The sequence below is a fragment of the Marmota marmota genome, unplaced genomic scaffold (genome assembly GCF_001458135.2).
Source record: "Marmota marmota marmota unplaced genomic scaffold, marMar, whole genome shotgun sequence".
In the NCBI taxonomy this organism is placed as follows: Eukaryota; Metazoa; Chordata; class Mammalia; order Rodentia; family Sciuridae; genus Marmota; species Marmota marmota.
The window spans coordinates 12,424,785-12,443,876 of record NW_025999998.1 but is presented as its reverse complement, the minus strand read 5'-3'; the positions used below and the strand labels follow the sequence as shown (position 1 = coordinate 12,443,876).

Here is a 19,092-nt window from a genome sequence, read left to right as displayed (position 1 = left end):
GCACACACAGCCCCTCCTCCCCTGGAGGAAGCTGGCCCGGCTAAAGGAACTCGCCGGCGGCGAATGACTGAAAACCCTGGAGCCCCCGTGATGCTCCCCCTCCGTCCCTACGGGCCAATGATTGACGACGGCCATGGGGGAGAAATGCAAGCCTACCAGTATTGGCCTTTCTCCCCTTCAGACCTATAAAATCCCCCTTTTTCCGAGGACCCCACCCAGCTCACGGGTCTGGTTGAGTCATTGATGTTTTCACACCAGCCTACTTGGGATGACTGCCAACAACTCCTAGGGACTCTCTTCATGACAGAGGAACGAGAGAGAATCCTCCTGGAAGCTAGAAAAAATATCCTCGGACCAGATGGGCGACCGACACAACTTCCCATCATAATTGAAGCTGGCTTCCCCTTGAACCGACCCAACTGGGACCCCAACATCTTTGAAGGTAGGGAGCATCTGTCCACTTATCGCCGGGCTCTAATAGTGGGTGTCCGAGTGGCCGCTAGGCGACCAACTAATTTGGCCAAGGTAAGAGAGATTATTCAAGGGCCTGATGAATCTCCCTGTATGTTTCTAGAGAGAGTTATGGAGGCATATAGGAGATATACTCCTTTCGATCCTCAGGCAGAGGATCAAAAGGCATCTGTCACGATGGCCTTTATTGGGCAAGCTGCCCTGGATATTAAAAGAAAGTTACAACGCTTAGATGGATTACAAGATATGACTTTGAGAGATTTAGTCAGAGAAGCCGAGAAGGTATACTATGAGAAACTGAGGAAGAGAAGGAACAAAGGAGGGAGAAAGAAAGGGAGCAAAGGGAGGATGAGAGAAGCAAAAGACAGACTAAGGCATTGACTAAGGTCCTGGTCACAACAACAAATAGGCCAGAAATTAAGAAACAGGGAGACAGGAAGGGATACCTGAGCCCATGCCAGAGACCACCCCTGGCCTCAGATCAATGTGCCTACTGTAAAGAAAAAGGACACTGGGCCAAAGAGTGCCCTAGAAAGAGACAGCCACGCCAGCCAGCCATTCTGACTCTGGAGGATGACTAGGAAAGTCGGGGCTCGGATCCCCTTCCCGAGCTCAGGGTAACTTTTGAAGTGGAGGGGACCCCAGTAAACTTTGAAGTGGATACAGGGGCAGTATACTCAGCCCTTAAGGCCCCATTGGGCCCTCTATCAAATAAAAGGTCTCTAGTTCAAGGGGCTAACGGCAGTAAATATCGGGCTTGGACAACTAAGAGGACCATGGACCTGGGGAAAGGAAAAGTCCATCACTCCTTCCTAGTAATCCCAGAATGCCCGGGCATTGATGGGCAGAGATCTGCTCACCAAGGTCCGGGCCAGAATAACTTTTAACCCTGAAGGCCCCCATGTGGAATTTCTAAATCCTTCACTAAAAGCTCCTATAGCCACGGCTTTAACAATGTCAGTAGAAGATGAACATCAACTCTTCACACCCCCCAAGACTGATCAAACAGGCAAGCTACCCCAGAAATGGATAACAGATTATCCAGATGCCTGGGCAGAAACTGCTTGGTTAGGCTTAGCCGTGAAACAACCTCCAATAACAGTGGAGTTAAAAACCTCAGCCTCCCCAATCAATGTCAAACAATATCCTCTGAGCAAAGAAGCTAAAGATGGGATAAGGCCCCACATTCAGAAATATCTGGCCTTAGGGGTCTTAAGGCCCTGTCAATCGGCCTGGAACACTCCCCTGCTACCAGTAAAAAAGCCAGGAACTGGGGACTATCACCCCGTTCAAGACCTAAGAGAGATCAACAACAGAGTGCAGGACATTCACCCCACGGTACCTAATCCGTACAATCTGCTTAGCACTCTGAACCCTGAGCGGAAATGGTATACTGTTCTGGACTTAAAAGATGCTTTCTTTTGCTTGCCTCTGCATAAAGATAGTCAGTTGCTGTTTGCTTTCGAGTGGGTAGACCCAGAAACCGGAATGTCTAGTCAACTAACTTGGACTAGACTCCCACAGGGGTTCAAAAACTCCCCCACTCTCTTTGATGAAGCCCTCCACAGAGATCTCAACAACTTCAGAACTACACACCCCGAAGTCACCCTGCTTCAATATGTGGATGACCTGCTACTGGCAGCCGACACCAAGGAAAACTGTGAGTCTGGGATCCAAGCACTATTATCTGAGCTTGCTCAACTTGGGTATAGAGCTTCTGCCAAAAAGGCCCAAATTTGCCAGCAAGAAGTAATCTTCTTGGGCTATTCCCTTAGGGGCGGTAAACGATGGCTCACTGAGCCCAGAAAACAAACTGTTGTGCAGATACCACCCCCATCTAACAGGAGACAACTCAGAGAGTTTCTTGGGACTGCTGGCTTTTGCAGGTTATGGATACCTGGGTTTGCGTCCTTAGCTGCTCCTTTATACCCGCTGTTAAAGGGAGATGCCCAATTCCAATGGACCCCTGAGCACCAGCAAGCTTTTGATAACATCAAAAGGGCGCTGCTATCTGCTCCGGCCTTAGCACTCCCGGATGTAGAAAAACCCTTTACTCTCTACATTGAGGAAAAGAAAGGAATAGCACGAGGAGTGCTCACTCAGACTCTAGGGCCCTGTTAAAGGCCTGTAGCCTACTTGTCTAAAAAGCTGGACTCAGTGGCTAGTGGATGGCCCCATCGCCTAAAAGCTATAGCAGCGGCGGCCCTTCTAATCAAGGATGCTGATAAGTTAACACTGGGGTAGAAGCTAACCATTATAGTCCCCCATGCCCTAGACAGCATCATCCGCCAGCCACCAGACAGATGGCTATCAAACTCTAGAATAACACACTATCAGAGCCTGTTGCTCGACAAAGACAGAATAACGCTGGGACTCCCCGCCCCGCTTAACCCGGCTACACTACTACCTGAACAATCATCAGGACCCGTCACTCAAGACTGTCAACATATACTGGCAGAAGAAACCAGTATACGACGGGATTTAAAGGATCAGCCACTGCCCCACCCTGAGTTCATATGGTTCACTGATGGCAGCAGCTTCCTCCAGGACTGTAAGCGGCGGGCTGGGGCAGCGATAGTTAGCAGAACTAAAGTCATCTGGTCCTCTAGCCTCCCAGAGGGAACATCGGCTCAAAAGGCAGAGCTGATCGCCCTCACGAAGGCATTAGAGCTAGCGGCAGGCAAAAAGGCCACCATATGAGCGGTAGCGAAGGCATAGCGGCTATCTACCAGCAAAGGGGACTATTAACCTCGGCAGGAAAAGAAATAAAAAACAGAGATGAGATCCTCCGCCTCCTTTCAGCAGTGTAAAGCCCTAGGGAACTAGCTATAGTGCACTGTCCAGGACACCAGAAAGGAAACGATTCCGTAGCGGTCGGGAACAGGAGGGCGGATGAAGAGGCTAAATTGGCAGCCCTAAACGGAGTAACCATGTTAACACTTTCCACACTGGGGGAACATAAGTCAGGAGATTTAACTACGTCGGAGCACCCCGACAACTTAACATCTAAGGACACTGACACTGAACTCCTCGACTTCACTGAGCCCAGCCTGCAATTTCAGAAAGCCCTACACTACGTTAAAAATGTACATCAACTCATTCACCTTGCTTCAAAGAAACTGCAGGCATTCCTGAAGGATCAAGAACAGAGTTTTCCACTAACCGACTCACAGCAAAAGGAAACAGCTGAACAGGTAACAAAAGCTTGTCGGGTCTGTCAATTGGTTAATGCTTACCCTTCCAAGCTTCCTGCAGGAAAGCACCTACGAGGAACCAGACCAGGACAATTCTGGGAAGTGGACTTTACTGAAATTAAGCCAGCAAGGTATGGACTCAAATATCTCCTAGTCTTTGTAGATACATTTTCCAGGATGGATTGAAGCCTTCCCCACAAAAAAAGAAATGGCGCAAATGGTGGTCAAGAAGATCCTGGAAGATATTTTTCCAAGATACGGCCTGCCTAAGGTAATAGGGTCTGATAATGGACCGGCGTTCGTGGCCCAGGTAAGTCAGGGGTTAGCCAGGACCCTGGGGATTAATTGGAAGTTACATTGTGCTTATAGACCCCAGAGCTCAGGACAGGTAGAAAGAATGAATAGAACCATTAAAGAGACCTTAACAAAATTAAGCTTAGAGACCAGCATAAAAGATTGGACTATGCTCCTGCCTTATGCACTATTTCGTGCAAGAAATACTCCCTCTGTTTCTTTGTGTAACCTCACCCCCTATGAAATTCTCTATGGTGCCCCTCCTCCAGTAAGGGACCTAACCCCAACTCTAAGACCTAACGATTCCTTTCACACCCCCTTGCTTGACAGACTTAAAGCTCTTGAAAGACCCAGCGATACCTGTGGAAACAGCTGGCCACTGCCTACCAACCTGGGGACGAAGGGACTCCACACCGATATCAAGCGGGAGACTTCGTCTACGTAAGACGACATCAGGTGTCATCCCTGGAACCCCGCTGGAAAGGACCATACCAGGTGCTACTTATAACACCTACAGCGGTAAAGGTAGACGGAATCACTTCCTGGATCCATGCTTCTCATCTCAAGCCTGCGCCCTGTCCAGACTCTGGCTGGAAACTGGAAAAGACTGGTAACCCTCTCAAATTGCGTATTTGCCGTGTGGATAGGGCTATGGACTCTCCCCTTGACCACCAGTAGTCCTAACCCTCATCAGCCCGTTCAGCAGTGATGGCTGATCACAAATCCTACTGGACAAGAAGTATGGTCTATCTCACATACAGCCCCCTTAGGGACCTGGTGGCCATCTCTCCACCCAGACATTTGTCAGCTGGCTATAGGTCTTTCCTATTGGGATATCCCTGATGAAGAGGATCCCACTAAAATTCCATTAAATCCCTTCTGTACCATAGATAATGGAAACAAACATTATGGATGTAGGGACACGCGAGCCAGATGCAAGTTGGCTAGCCTAGATTACTATGTTTGCCCAGCAGACTATCGAAGCCGCAAACAGTCACGGCTGTGTGGGGGAGAAGCTGACTTCTTCTGTAAGTCATGGGGATGTGAGCATACAGGGCTGCCTGGTGGAACCCAAACTCCCCAGATAGTCTGATTCGGGTAGGAAGAAATAATACTAAGTTAAGTCCCGAACAATGTCTCCCATTTAAATGGGACCCCCAAGCGGGGACTTCTGGACTAGCTGACCCTACTCCATGTGACACAAGTAGCCTATGTAACCCCCTAAATATAACCTTCACCTCCAAAGGAAGAAACCAAAATATCTGGACATGGCTTTCAGGAAAAACCTATGGAATGCAATTTTACACCACAGGATATGATTTTGGCCTTTGGTTCACTATCCGGTTTGAAAAAATCCCCTTAGCCATAGGGCCCAATCCCCTCAAGCCAGGAATTGGGCCTCATAGACCTCCCGAACCTAAATCTACTAGGATCCCTTCACTTTCCCATACTCCTCAAGTTTCACCTTCGTTTACTTCCCCAATCCAGAGTGAAGTCAACCCCTTCCCCTGGGGGCTAATTGAAGGAGCCTTTGCGGTACTGAATTCCACGCAACCAGACCTCACTCAGTCTTGTTGGCTCTGTCTCTCCGCTGCTCCTCCTTACTATGAAGGGATAGCAATTGACGGGACTTATGCAGTAAAAGCGCAGAGTTCCTCCTGTAATTGGGGTGGAAATCCTAAGTTAACCCTCCCAGAAGTAACCGGGGCAGGCTTATGTATAGGGTCCCCACCTAAAAGTAAACAAAACTTATGTACCCAGATAAAAAAAATTAGCACCACACAGGGTTTCCTTACCCCTGAAAATGGAACCTGGTGGTCATGTGACTCAGGGTTAACTCCTTGCATTTCAGCCCAGGTATTTAACAGCTCTGTAAATTATTGTGTAATGGTGCAGATGTTTCCCAGAGTGCTCTATCATGACGCAGGTTCATTTGAAGATCAAATAGGGGGGCATACAACCCGGTTCCGCCGGGAACCTGTATCCCTCACTTTAGCCATCCTATTAGGAATAGGAGTTGCTGCAGGGGTGGGCACAGGAACCACTGCCCTGGTCCGTGGGACACAACAAATGACCCAATTAGAAGCAGCAATAGACCAAAACTTAAAGACATTAGAAACCTCCATCACAGCTTTACAGGAATCTTTAACCTCTCTCTCTGAAGTTGTTTTACAGAACAGGCGAGGTTGGACCTCCTCTTCATGAGAGAAGGGGGCCTTTGTGCTGCATTGAGGGAAGAATGTTGTTTTTATGCCGACCATACTGGAGTTGTAAAAGAATCTATGAGTAAATTAAGAAGACGCCTTGAAGAGCGTCAGCGAGAGAGAGAAGCCCAAAAAGGGTGGTTTGAGTCTTGGTTCACACAGTCCCCCTGGTTAACTACGCTTTTATCAGCTCTGGCCGGTCCATTAATAATCCTCATATTATTGCTAACTGTAGGACCCTGTTTGCTCAACTGTGTAGTTTCCTTTCTCCAAGCTCAAATTGGACAGGTTAAACTTATGGTAATCAGACAACAATATGCCTCACTGGCAGAAATAGAATGTGATACCCCTCAATAATTATGATTTCTTACTTTTAAGATTAAAAGTAGTCAGAAAAAGAAGTGGGGAATGAAAAGGTTAAGAATGTAAGAATTAAGTTCTGTTTTCCTGGAACCTGAAACTCATGTAGAAGTTGAAAACAACTCCCGGAAATGCCCACTGATCATCTGGTTGCTCTACGAAAACAACCCCTCCCAGAAACCGTGCAATGATTGGCTATGCTGTATGTGAAGTCCCTGCCCTCTCCAAGGAAAGTATATAAGCTCTGTTTAAGCTGTTCCTGGGGCTCTCTCTCTCTCTCTGCTCTATTCAAGTGAGCTCTGAGCCCCAGCATGCTGGACCCCCAATAAACCCTTTGCTGTTGCATGAGACAGTCTCTTGGTGGTCTCTTCCTCCGACGCTCGCCCGACCTTTACACACTTACTTAAAGGCATGTGTTTGTTAAACTCTATTCCTTTTGTATTAACTAAGCTGTTGCTTAACTGTCTATCGCATATATTCAAGTTTCTACCAAAACAAGGAAAAGCTCTGGCCAATTCTTTGTGGAAGATAGCACTGTGCGGAAAAGTTTATTTTTGCACTGCCCTTCCTGGTAACTAGTTCTTTGTTGATTTAAAATGAATTTTCAGGGATTCATAGGATGAGAAGAACTTTAACTCTTAAAGTTATACCCCAAAGGCAGGAACAACCTCTTCTGAGGTATCATTTTTAACATTAGTTCACTGTGTGAGGTTAACAAAGAAAAGCAGGTTCCCTCAGACCCTTGTATGTACTAAGAAACCATCTTGTCATATGCATCCCAGTATCCATGGGACATACAGGTTTGGCCTCAAACAGAAAAAATATAATAAACCACTTACAGTCAGGTAATAAAACATTCTTAAGTTTAAAAATAAATAAATAAATAAAAGGGTCTAGGAATATAGTTTAGTGGTAAAGTGTCCCTTGCTTGGTTAAATATTCAGTACCCCCTCAAAAAATCTTTAAATACCAAAGAACACATAAAAAACAAACCTACACCTAAATATGATGTGAAACTATAAAACAACAAAAATATGTATAAGAAAAGAGACACACAATAAACTCACAGTATTTTAAAGCATCTCAAGAAAAAGCGATCACTAACAAAGAGACTTCAGATTAAATCCACATTGGAAAACAATGGCATTGTATTTGGAACATGCTTAGAATAAAATCTGTCAATGTAGAATTTTATATCTAGCAAATACATCTTTTAAGATTTAAAGCAAAATAGCATAATTTTTAAATAAAAATTGGGCACTCTACTAGAAAACTCTAATTAATGTGAATTTTAAAGGATGTGTTTTTTAACGGGAAGAAGGTGATGTCAGAGGGAAGATCAGAAATACAACAAGGAATTAAAAGCAAGGCAAACAAAGATCTGGGATTTCAAATAAACACTGATAGTACAATTAATGTAAAATAACAATAATGTCTTGAGTTTTAAAATCAAGATAGAATTTAACAAATTTGAATTATGAACAAATACAACTTCAGGTGTAAGAGAATTCTCTTTCAACCAATGAATAACACTACAAAGTTACCAAATTTCAAAGCACAGCAACATAAAAACTATTCACATTTTACCACACATCAATAATGTGAAAATCAATACTAAAAAAAGAAAATCACTACATTAGAATTAGAAACAATTAAATACAAAGTCATGGAAAAATGTTTAGAATTGAAAAATAAGAAAATACCATATACCTAAATTTGGGAGATGGAGTTAAAGTAATACTAAGAGGAAAAATTTTAATATTAACTGTTTATATATTAGGGAAAACAAAAAACTGAATATTAGTACAGTACATATCCGTTTCAAGAAATTGAAAAAAATAAATTAAAAAACTGACAGTAAATTTTAAAAAATTAAAAACAAAATTTAAAGAAACTAAAGGAAAGTTTAAAGGTAAGAATACAAATTAATGAATAAAAAAATCATGATATAAGACAGAAACAATGCAAAAAAATAGTTCACAGGAGAGGATTAGCAAAATCAATAAACTGATATTTCAAATATGGAATACACACATAAACGAAGGAGGTCAATACAACTACAGAAGACTAAAAAATTATGTATGTTATGTAAAAGAAAAGAGACACACAATAAACTCACAGTATATTATTCAGGTAAAAAAAAAATTAAATAATAAAAAAGAAAAATCATCAAAAACTATAAATAAGTACAATGATTCAAGAAAAAACAGAAAAACTAAATAATCTCATTATTATTAAATAAACCAATCAGTGAATAGAAAAAATTAAAAATCAATGGGGGGGGGGGGAACCCAAAAGCCCCAAATGATTTTACTGGTAAGTTTAACCAAATATTCATACAAATATCTTTCACAAGCAAAATAAAGATGCAAAAATCCTAAAAATTAGAAAACCAAATCTAGCAATGCATCAAAATGTTCCAATCATTACTTTAAGCATGCTAAACTGAGTGAAAGGAAGAAAATTAACTTATCAACAAAAATAATATGATCAATTCAACAGATATTGATAAAATTCACTAGCTATTCATAATTAAAATCATACCAAATCAGGAACAGAAGGGAGTATCCTACACCAAGTAAAGGGTATTCTCCAAAATCCTATAACAAACACCTCATTTATACTCCAGCACACTCCATTCTTCTGTTCCTCAAAAACAACAAACTCAATCTCACTTTAGATGCTTTGCAGAAACTTCTTTCTGCCTCCAACAGATGTTCTTATGGTTGGCTCTTTTTTCTCACTCTTTTCTCAGCTCAGAAACAGTCTCAATGGGCTTTTCCTGAACCCTCAGCACCAACTCCTCCAAACTTTATAAATTCTATAATTTTATTTAGTACAAGTTTAGCCATCATCAGCTGACTTGGGTTGTTTATAATTTGTTAAGACTGGATAAATCTCATTTTGTGCAAATGAGAAAACACTCTCTAGAACAGATATTTGCTCAACAGAACAACCAGGTAAAAGACTACCTGCTTTTAGAATACTATACATTTAGAATACTAGATAGAATACTATGTATTCTAAATGCTGAAGATATGGCCAAAAAGAGTATACAAATTATACTTCCATTAACAGGGCATGACAGCATCCATTTCCTTATACTTTTATATTACTGGGGTTTATTTTTAAATTTTCCTAAGCTATTTTATACTTATGGGCCATTTATTTTAATTTTGTGTGCAATTTCTTTGCTCATTTTTACATTAGGTTGCTTATAAATTTTTACTCATTTGTGTGAGGCATTGATATTTCAGTAATTTTAAAACCTGTACTATTTTTGTGCTAAAAATATTTTCACCCATTTATTGCTTAACTAAGGTATCACTATTTTTAACTGGCTTTTAAACAGCCTAAATTTCCTATTTGACTTTTATTGACTACTGGGATTCTTGTTCTGGTTAAAAAGGACTTCCCCATTCCTAATGTTTAAAAAATATTCTGTATTTCTATTATTTTCTAAATTAAATAATTTTTCACTTGACATTTAATATACCTAGATTTTATCTACATGTCTGATATTAGTCAAAGTTCTTAATTCAGTTACAAAATTAATAGCCAACTTTCCCAATTCAATTTGAATGATTTATACCTGTGATACGGTAATATATTAAAAAATACATATTTGGCCTCTGCCTCCATTCTGGGCACAGAACTCCTAATCCCTTGGAATTTCCTGGGTAACAGGAGTGCCTTTTGATCTAAGGAGGTAACTCTTGTGGCTTCTTGAATAGGGGCTGGTCACCAAAAAGACCAAACCATGATTAAAAGACAAGTACTTTCAGTACCACCCCACACATACCCTCTGGGAAGGGGAGGGAGGGCTGAGATTGAGTTAATAATCAGTCATGCCTAAGTGATGAATCCTCCAACAACAACAACAACAAAGAATCCCCAAGTTATGAAGTTTAGAAAGCATCAGGGTGTGCAAAAAGGGTGGTACACTTCAATTCTATGAGGACAAAAGCTTTCATGACTCTTCCAGACCTTGTCCTATCTCTCTTTATTTGGTTGTTCATTCATTTGTATCCTCTGTAGAATCTTTTACAATAAATTGGTAAACCTAAATTCTTTGAGCTGACTTAGCAAATAACTGAACCCAAGGAAGGAAACATGGGAACCCCAATTTATAGCTTGTTGTCAGAAATGCAGGTCACAAAATGAAATTTGAAAATGGCCTCTGATGGTACAGTCTTGAGGAATTGAGCCCTTAACCTTTGGACTCTGCACCAACTTTAGTTAGTATCAGACCTGAACTGAATTGCAGAGTATAGAGAAAAACACCCATACATCTGGTGTAAGACATGTGCTGTCAGATGAGTGTTATGTTGTATTAAATGTGAGAGGATCAAAAACAATTTATTTTTTCCTATTTCTTATAATACCTTACACTAAAACAGCTACAGTTACAATAAGTTAAATTCTCATACACATTTACATCTTTTCTTGGTTTCTCCATTCGTTCCTCTAAACTTTTATATCAGTACCATATAGTTCTACATCAACAGTATTACAGTATACTTTAACATCCAGTACATAAAAGTCTTATTCACAATTCTGCTTTTTCAAATTCTTGGGTTTGCTGGCACACTTATTTCTCAAGATGAAATTCAGAATTAACTTGCAACTTGTAAACTTACCTGTTGAGACTCTTGCTGGAATTCTATCAAACATACTCAATAATTTGGAGAAGAACTAATATATTAATGATAACATTAATCTTATGTTTCTAGAACAATAATCTACTTTTCTATTCAGGTCTTGGTTTTGTATAAAATAGTCTTTTTTTTAGTAAGGTGGGTATAATTTTTTTTTTTTACTTTTTTTTTAACTTCCTATGTCTATTTCTCATCTGTAATAAATAAAAATTTTCCAACAATTTTAGGCAAATATTATTTCCTTATATTCTGTAAAATGATAAGGCCTTCAGATGTACCTTTAAAAGTTTTTCAGCTCAAAAGTTACAAAACTTTCCAAAAATACTCCAAAACATCCTTAAAAATCATCTAAATAATGTATCAAAAAGACAAAATGTATGTACAAGGATTGTCCCCTTGATTTAATCACAAATAACAATTCTGATCTATCAGAAATGGCTCCCGAGAAGGAGATAACAACTGAGAATATGCAGGCTCAAAGGAAAAGAATATAGTGATAAATTATCAATATCTTGATAGGGGATGAAAAATGATAACAGAAATGTTGAGTATTCATTACATATGAAATTCATCAAACTATAGTAGAATTATATTGTATTTCAACAGTAGAATTATAGCAAGAAGGCTTTCATTCTCAATGTTACATACTTTGCATTTTTAAAAACTACCTATTTTAAAATTGGCAAAAGCTAACAGATGAAATATAGCAACTTCTTTTTTGTTTGTTTTTGGTACTGGAGATTAAACTTAGGGCCCTAAACCACTGAGCCATAGACAGGGTCTCACTAAGTTGCTTATTAGCATCTTGCAGCTGCTGAGGCTGGCTTTGAACTCGCAATCCTCCCGCCTCAGCTGCCCAAGTCTCTGTGATTACAGGTAGGCATAGCAGCAACTCCTTTTTTTAAAAAAAATATTTTTAGTTGTAGATGGACACAATATCTTTATTTAATTAATTAATTTATTTTTATGTGGTGCTGAGGATTGAATCCAGAGCCTCACACATGCTAGGCAAGTGCTCTCCACTTAGCTACAACCCCAGCCCATGAACTTCTTAATGAAAATTTAGCAGTGGTATACAGAAATGTCCTTGAGAATTTTTCCAAAATAAAATTCTTATGATTAAAGTTTTAAAAGCTGCATTTAAAAAATTTTGTTTACATCAAGTACTCTTCAAATATTACTTTCAATATTTATGCCATAATGTTCTATCAGTTCTTCTTTCCAAAGTCATCAGGAAAGCACAAATAGAAACTAAGAAATTATACAGAAAAAAGATGGTCTTAGGGCTTGTAACACTTACAATTCAATTTCAACCATGCCTTTCGAACATCCTCTCTTCACAAAAAACCCAACCTAATGTGTAAAAAAGAAAAAAATTAGTTATATGATGACAGTCCCACGGTAACAGAAACTTGGAAAATCATATTTGTCAAATCAAGATTTACTTCAACAATTACTTGAATGTCTATTCCCACCACTTTCTAAAGGCATTCTTCTCAAATGTAGGTTCCTCTCTATTCCCTCCCACAAATAAGAACAGCTAAAATTTATGGAACTTCTATGTGCCAAGTAGTTAGATTCTTACATAGCTTGTGACAAAGCCAGTAAGTGTCAGAAAATGGTTCTGAATCTGGGTAACCTAGCTCTAGGGCCTGTGTCCTTAGCCACTATACTAAACACTCTCAGAAGATTTTAAAAGGCTGGTGATAAAATAGGTGCTATAATACAACCACAAAGTCCTATACTAAACCTGATACTGAAGACTTCTGCAGAGTTGCACAGATTAAATGTTAAGTCACTCTAATATTAGCTGTATGTATTCTCTGGGCCTTTTCATCCTTCTGGGTCTCAATTCCATCATATGTAAAAGGAGTGGCTCGTAAGAATTAAGTGTAAGTGCTTATTAGCATAGCAGAATATGGTAAGGGCTTAGTAAATGTTAATGTTATGGTTATAATCCTCATCACTGTTATTACCACTGTTAAAAGATTATTATTTGCAAGGTGTATTTTCTATTACTTTTAGTACTTATTGCTTAGTTACAGATTGATTTTTGTATTAAGAGTACTGACTTTAACATTCACATCTAGATTCAAATCCCAACTCTACTACATACAAGTTTTATGATCTTGACCAGGTTATTTAACTTTTTAAAATTCCTCATAGACAGGGAAAATAATGGTATCTTTGTAGTAGCTAATTGTTACATTAGCTTGCAACAATTAAAATACTTAGTACAAATGAGAAGGAAAAAATTAGGAAGCAGTTTTTATTATAGCATTGCTTGTGTACAATTTTATACTAGAATTTAAACAAAAATACAATATCAAAATATTTTTGCTAAGAACTTAAGCATTCCCTAATTACTAAATCTATGAATATCCCAAGGGCTGAAATGTGTGTCTAGGAAATACTGTATCCACCACTTCCACTAAAAATCCCACCAACCCAAGGATGAGATGTAGTTTCTTTATGACAAAAATAAATACAGAATATTTATAAAAATTATCATAGGCAAATTCATGCCAAATGTACACTGCTTGGAATATAGTCTAACAGACCATGAGACAGGCAAAAATCTAACTCATGATCTGGTAACTAAGAAACTATACATCAATATTCATAAAATTGGTCCTTGGACAATTAACTATTGATCTTTGGGGATTAACTACTTCAACTCCTTTAAAGAAAAACTATTCAGACCATTGTTCAAGGTTACAAAGCTAATTATTAATAATGAAAATATATTTTCCACTTCCTAAATGCCTTCAATATAACATTGAAAACATTTTGAATGAGCTTATTTATAATCTTAAGGGGTATTTTCTTCAATCTCATAACCCTATATTAAGTCTAGCTATAAAACTTTTAATATCATGTACATTTCAAGCTTTAAAAATAAATTTTACAACTAAATTCTCAAAAGATTTCTGGGGATTGAACCCAAGGGTGCTTTAAACATCCCCAGGCCATTTCTTTTTTTACTTTGAAATGGGGTGTTGCTTAGGGTCTCCTTTCATTGCTTAGACAGGCCTTGAACTTACAATCCTCCTGCTGAGCCACTGGAATTACAGGTGTGTACCACCAGGCCTGGTTTTTTCCTGCCTATTTATATTCCAAGTTATTATTTCCTTATTATACAGTCTGGATATCAACATTTTGTTATACATTATAATACCAATCCCACATGTCTTAATTATTCTAACTTCATATTAAATCTTTCTATCTGGTAGGGCAAGTTTTCCTACTTTCTCCTGTTTCTTTAAGATTACATTAGTGATACTCTTTTGTATCACTCTATATCAAATTCAAGCCTACCTTTAATTTGCTATATAGAATCCTGGGATTTTTACTGGAATAATATTAAATATACAGATCAATGTGAAGAAAGACATTTTTATAAAAATAACATACAAAATATCTCTCCATTTACTCAAAACTTCAATGATTTTAAATAAAATTTTATAATTTCTGCACATAAATTTTTTTTGGTAGTGCTCGGGATCAAACCCAGGGTCTAGTGCATGCTACACAAGAATTTTACTGCTGAGCTACACCCCTAGTCTCTGCACATAGGTCTTACATGACTTCAATCAACTTATTTCTGTGCAACTTATTGCTAGTATTTAATAAATGATATGTATCTTAATTGCATTTTTTGTTCATTGTTATCCTACAGAAACAAAACTAATTTTGGTCTAATCTTATATTTAGCAATCCTGATAAATTTCCACATTAATTCAGTCTTGCCTAGAGATCTTTTTTGATTTTTAGGCAAACATTCATACATATAATCTTAGAATGATAGGGTTTTTTTTTTTTTCAATTCTCTATCTTTTGTTTATGTTACTATTCTGCCCATAACTGTCAATACAATGTTAATAGTAGTCAAAGTAGATAACCTCAACTTGTTCTTGAGCTTGCTACATATTTTCATAATCTTTTATGAAATTAAGCAAGTTCCCTTTATTCCTTATTAGTTTTAATCACAAGTTACTGTGGAATTTAACTGAATACTTTTTTCCCTCTGTACTGAGATGATCATGCAGTTCTATTTTAAAACATATATTCATTTTTCCCAAATGAAATTCACTTTGGCCATAATATATTATGCATTTTATCTACAGGTTCAGTATTCCTGACCCAAAATATCTGGGACCAAAAGTGTTTCATATTTTTATTCTTTTTATTTTTAAGAGTACTGGCATATAAATAATGAAGATATTGTGAGGATGGGACCCAAGTCTAAACACAAAATTCATTGTTTTACATACACTTAATACACACAGTCTAAAAGTAATTTTAGACTGGTATGTGTACATATTTTTTGAAGTACTGAGGATTGAGTCCAGGGGTACTCTACTAAGCTACATCCCCGGCACTTTTTATCTTTTATTTTGAGATGGGGTCTTACTAAATTGCAGAGGCAGGCCTTGAACCTGAGGTCCTCTTCTGTCATCCCTCTCCATCCCCAGGAGCTGGGATTATAGGCATATACTACCATGCCTGGCTAAGACAATATTTTTCATAATTTCATGCATTCAGCAAAGGTAACAGTGAGGAATTCTTCATTTTGGCATTACGTATTTTGGATTTTGGATTTCTGGATTAGGGAAGCTCAATTTTTCTTTCTTTAGTGAGGAGCTCAGATTTTGTTCATTTTTTTCCTGCTCCCATTCTAGGAAAAGTACTACTTAAATTCTGTATTCTGAAATTCATTATAATATATGCATTTATGGATTTCTTTCATTTTTTCTGTGCAGGATTTATTAGGCTTCTTGAATATGAAGACTCAAGGTTTCCAACATTTCTGGAAATTTCCTAGTCATTCTCTGAATATTACCTCTTCCTTAGTTTACTAACTCCCCTTGGAACTGTAATTAGATATACACCTGACTATCTTCCTTTACCCACTTAACCTTGGTTATATATTCTTTTTATCTCTCTATACATTTTCAGAAACTTTTTCAAACACCTGAGTACACAAATTCTCTTCTCAAATATGTCTTCTTTGCTGCTTTATCTTTCTACCAAGTTCCTCTCCTTCATTAACAAACTTTTCACTTCTTTAAGCTCTATTTGATTATTTTTCAAACTGAACTGATCTTTTTGTCACTTATTTGTTGTACTTGTAAACTTATTTTATTTTCTCAAATTAAATACACTTAGTTTATATTATATATCTGCAAGCTTTCTAAGTCTGGTTGTACAGTCTGGTTGTTTTTTTTTAACTTATTTTACTCATATTCTCCTAGGTTTTGTAATTTTTAGGTATCAATGGATTTCTTGTAACTTTGTTAAAATTCTTTAAGAAATGGATTAAATGTTCTTTCTTTTGTTGTTGTTGTCAACAACAGACCTTTATTTTATTTATTTATATGTGGTGCTGAGATTTGAACCCAGTGCCTCACACATGCTAGGCAAGTGCTCTACCACAGAACTACAACAGTAACCCCCAAATGTTATTTTTCTTTAAAAGATTTAGATTGGTTCCTGCCAGGTTCCTATAGATATTACTAATTCACACCACCTTAAACTATCAAGATTTATGATCTTTAGGTCATATAAGTAATACAAACTCTGGCCCCAAACATGTGATTATGAAGTTTTAGGAAGACCTCCTTTTTCCTCCCCAACTCTAGATCTAACAATGAGGAGTAAGTAAATCCCCTGTTCAATTCTATAGTGTTGTTGTTAAATTTAACACATAGCACTACTAGGTTTTATCTTCTAGTCCTTCTCTACCTTTAAGATGCCCTAAACCTGTACAAAACAATACAAAACAAGGCTTTAATGTACAAGGTATCGGCAAATGCCCCTTGGAGAAACTATTCCAGAACTTGCTTATGTCTTCAGATTCACAATGTTTTGTTTCTGCCCTTGGTCTGGCAATTCATTTAAAAAAATAACATATTACATATCTAGGACTTCAATTAGTAGGTACTTGGAGAATTCTCTAAATATATGGTATAATACACTTCTATAAATGATAATCTCCTACCTTCTCCACCTGCCAAATTCATTCATTATATTCAAACACTACAAATTTGCTATATTCAAGAAACTGAGAAGTAGAAATTGATTTGTTTCTAAAAATAACTAATGGCTTTGAATTTTCCTAAAATGTAATTTACATGTATGTAAAAAAAAATGTAACAACAAATCCCACCATATGGGAATACAACTATAATGCAATAATAAAAAAGTGGAAAGAAAAAAAAATGTAATCAAAGTTACTTACCTTATCTGCCCGTCCCATGAAAGCAGGTTTGCCAGCTAATCCAAGGCAAATGGCACACACGATGCTTGACTTCCCTGTTCCATTGGCTCCAATAATCATATTCAAGTGAGGTCCAGGAGTTACTTCACAGATATCATATGTTCTGTATTATAAAAGGGTAAAAATTTGAAGCAGGGTAAGAAGAGAAAAAAATATTTTCTTTAAAAAAGCACTTTGGGTCCAAACATGGTGGCATATGCCTGTAATCCCACAAACTCGGGAGGCTAAGGCAGGAAGATCACAAATTCCAGGCCAGTCCTCAGCAACTTACTGAAGCCCTAAGCAACTTAGTGAGACCCCACCTCAAAAGAAAAAAAGAGCTGGGAATGTAGGTCAGTGGTAAATTGTTGCTGGGTTAAATCCCCAGTACCAAAAGAAAAAAAAGCACTTCGGGGGAGGCAGGACACTGGGGACTGAACCCAGAACTTCACACGTTAGACAAGTGCTCTACACTGAGCTACATTCTCAGCCATTTAAATTTTATTTTGAGACAGGGTCTTAGTAAGTTGCCCAGGCTGGTCTTGAACTTCTAATCCTCCTGCCTCAGCCTCCCAAGAAGCTGGGATTACAAGGGTACACATACCACCATGCCTGGCTCAAAAGCTCTTTTTTCTTGCTTTATATTATCATTATCTAAGACCTTCTGCGTGGGTTCTCTCTCATTCAGTGAGAACAGGGTAGAGAAGAGTGTGGCTTCGGAGTCGATAATCAAGACCTCCGGAGACCAAGCAGGAAGCAGGCCTGATTTTATTGCGCAGTTACCATATATATATAATCAGGTAGGAGCTAAGCAGATTACAGGCAGCCACCAATGCAATTTCTCATAACTGTCCTTGCAGCAACCAATAGAGGAGTGGGCTGTGGAGCAAGCACTGGGACTGCAACACATGGCCTCATTATCAGGTAAGCAGACTACAGCTCATGTGCCTAGCACAAGGGGAGTGGCCTGCCACTCAGATGCCCTTAACATGTCACGTATGCAGTACTCCATGCACTTGTCCCCACAACCTTCCTCAAATTCACTAAAAAAAAAAAAAAAAGGTATTCTTACAAACTTGATGCAATTTATATGGCTTTTTGTTTGTTTGTTTAAGAGGAATGTTAGGGATCAAACCATGGCCTCCCATATGCTAGCTAAATACCCTACCACTAAGCGATACCCCAGTCTTACAGGATTTTTAATAGAGGGAAAAAAAAACCTATCAGTAGAAGAAATGAAAAGGTGATAATGCATATCAAGATAAGAACTTCTCTGCAAACCTAAGATTACTTACGTCTTTTCAAAAATAGGCCTATTATCACTGGGCATGGTGGCATACACCTATTGATCCCAGTGACTTGGGAAGCTGAGGAGGAAGGGATTGCTAGGTTCAATACCAATCCCCACAACTTATTAAGATCCTAGCTCAAAATAAAAAATAGAAAGGGCCAGGCAGTGGCACATGCCTATAATCCCAGAGGCTGAGGAAAGAGGATCCCAAGTGTAAAGCCAGCCTCAGCAAAAGTGAGGCACTGAGCAACTCAGTGAGACCCTGTCTCTAAATAAAATACAAGAAAGGGATGGGGACGTGGCTCAGTAGTTGAGTGCCCCCAGAATTCAATATTCAGCATGTCCACCGGAAGGAAGGGAG

The 19,092-nt window shown here is 38.5% G+C and overlaps 2 protein-coding genes across 6 annotated transcripts in view; one reads left to right on the top strand and one right to left on the bottom strand.

Moving 5' to 3' along the window:
• Smc5 (structural maintenance of chromosomes 5) overlaps positions 1-17,564 on the bottom strand; it is an 86,404-nt gene extending 68,840 nt beyond the window's left edge. For all 5 annotated transcript variants that reach the window (XM_015492913.2, XM_015492914.2, XM_048806877.1 and 2 more), the window contains exons 1-2: positions 17,423-17,564; positions 12,482-12,534 (exon numbers count right to left, since the gene is read on the bottom strand). In XM_015492913.2, the coding sequence (XP_015348399.1) occupies positions 12,482-12,534; positions 17,423-17,521 (152 nt within the window). In that variant the 5' untranslated portion in view covers positions 17,522-17,564. The remainder of the gene's footprint in view (positions 1-12,481; positions 12,535-17,422) is intronic.
• On the top strand, positions 176-1,248 carry LOC125617900. Its single transcript, XM_048806878.1, has one exon. The coding sequence runs from the start codon at positions 244-246 to the stop codon at positions 850-852; it is 609 nt and encodes a 202-aa protein (XP_048662835.1). The 5' UTR covers positions 176-243; the 3' UTR covers positions 853-1,248.
• Positions 17,565-19,092: the final 1,528 nt, after the last annotated feature.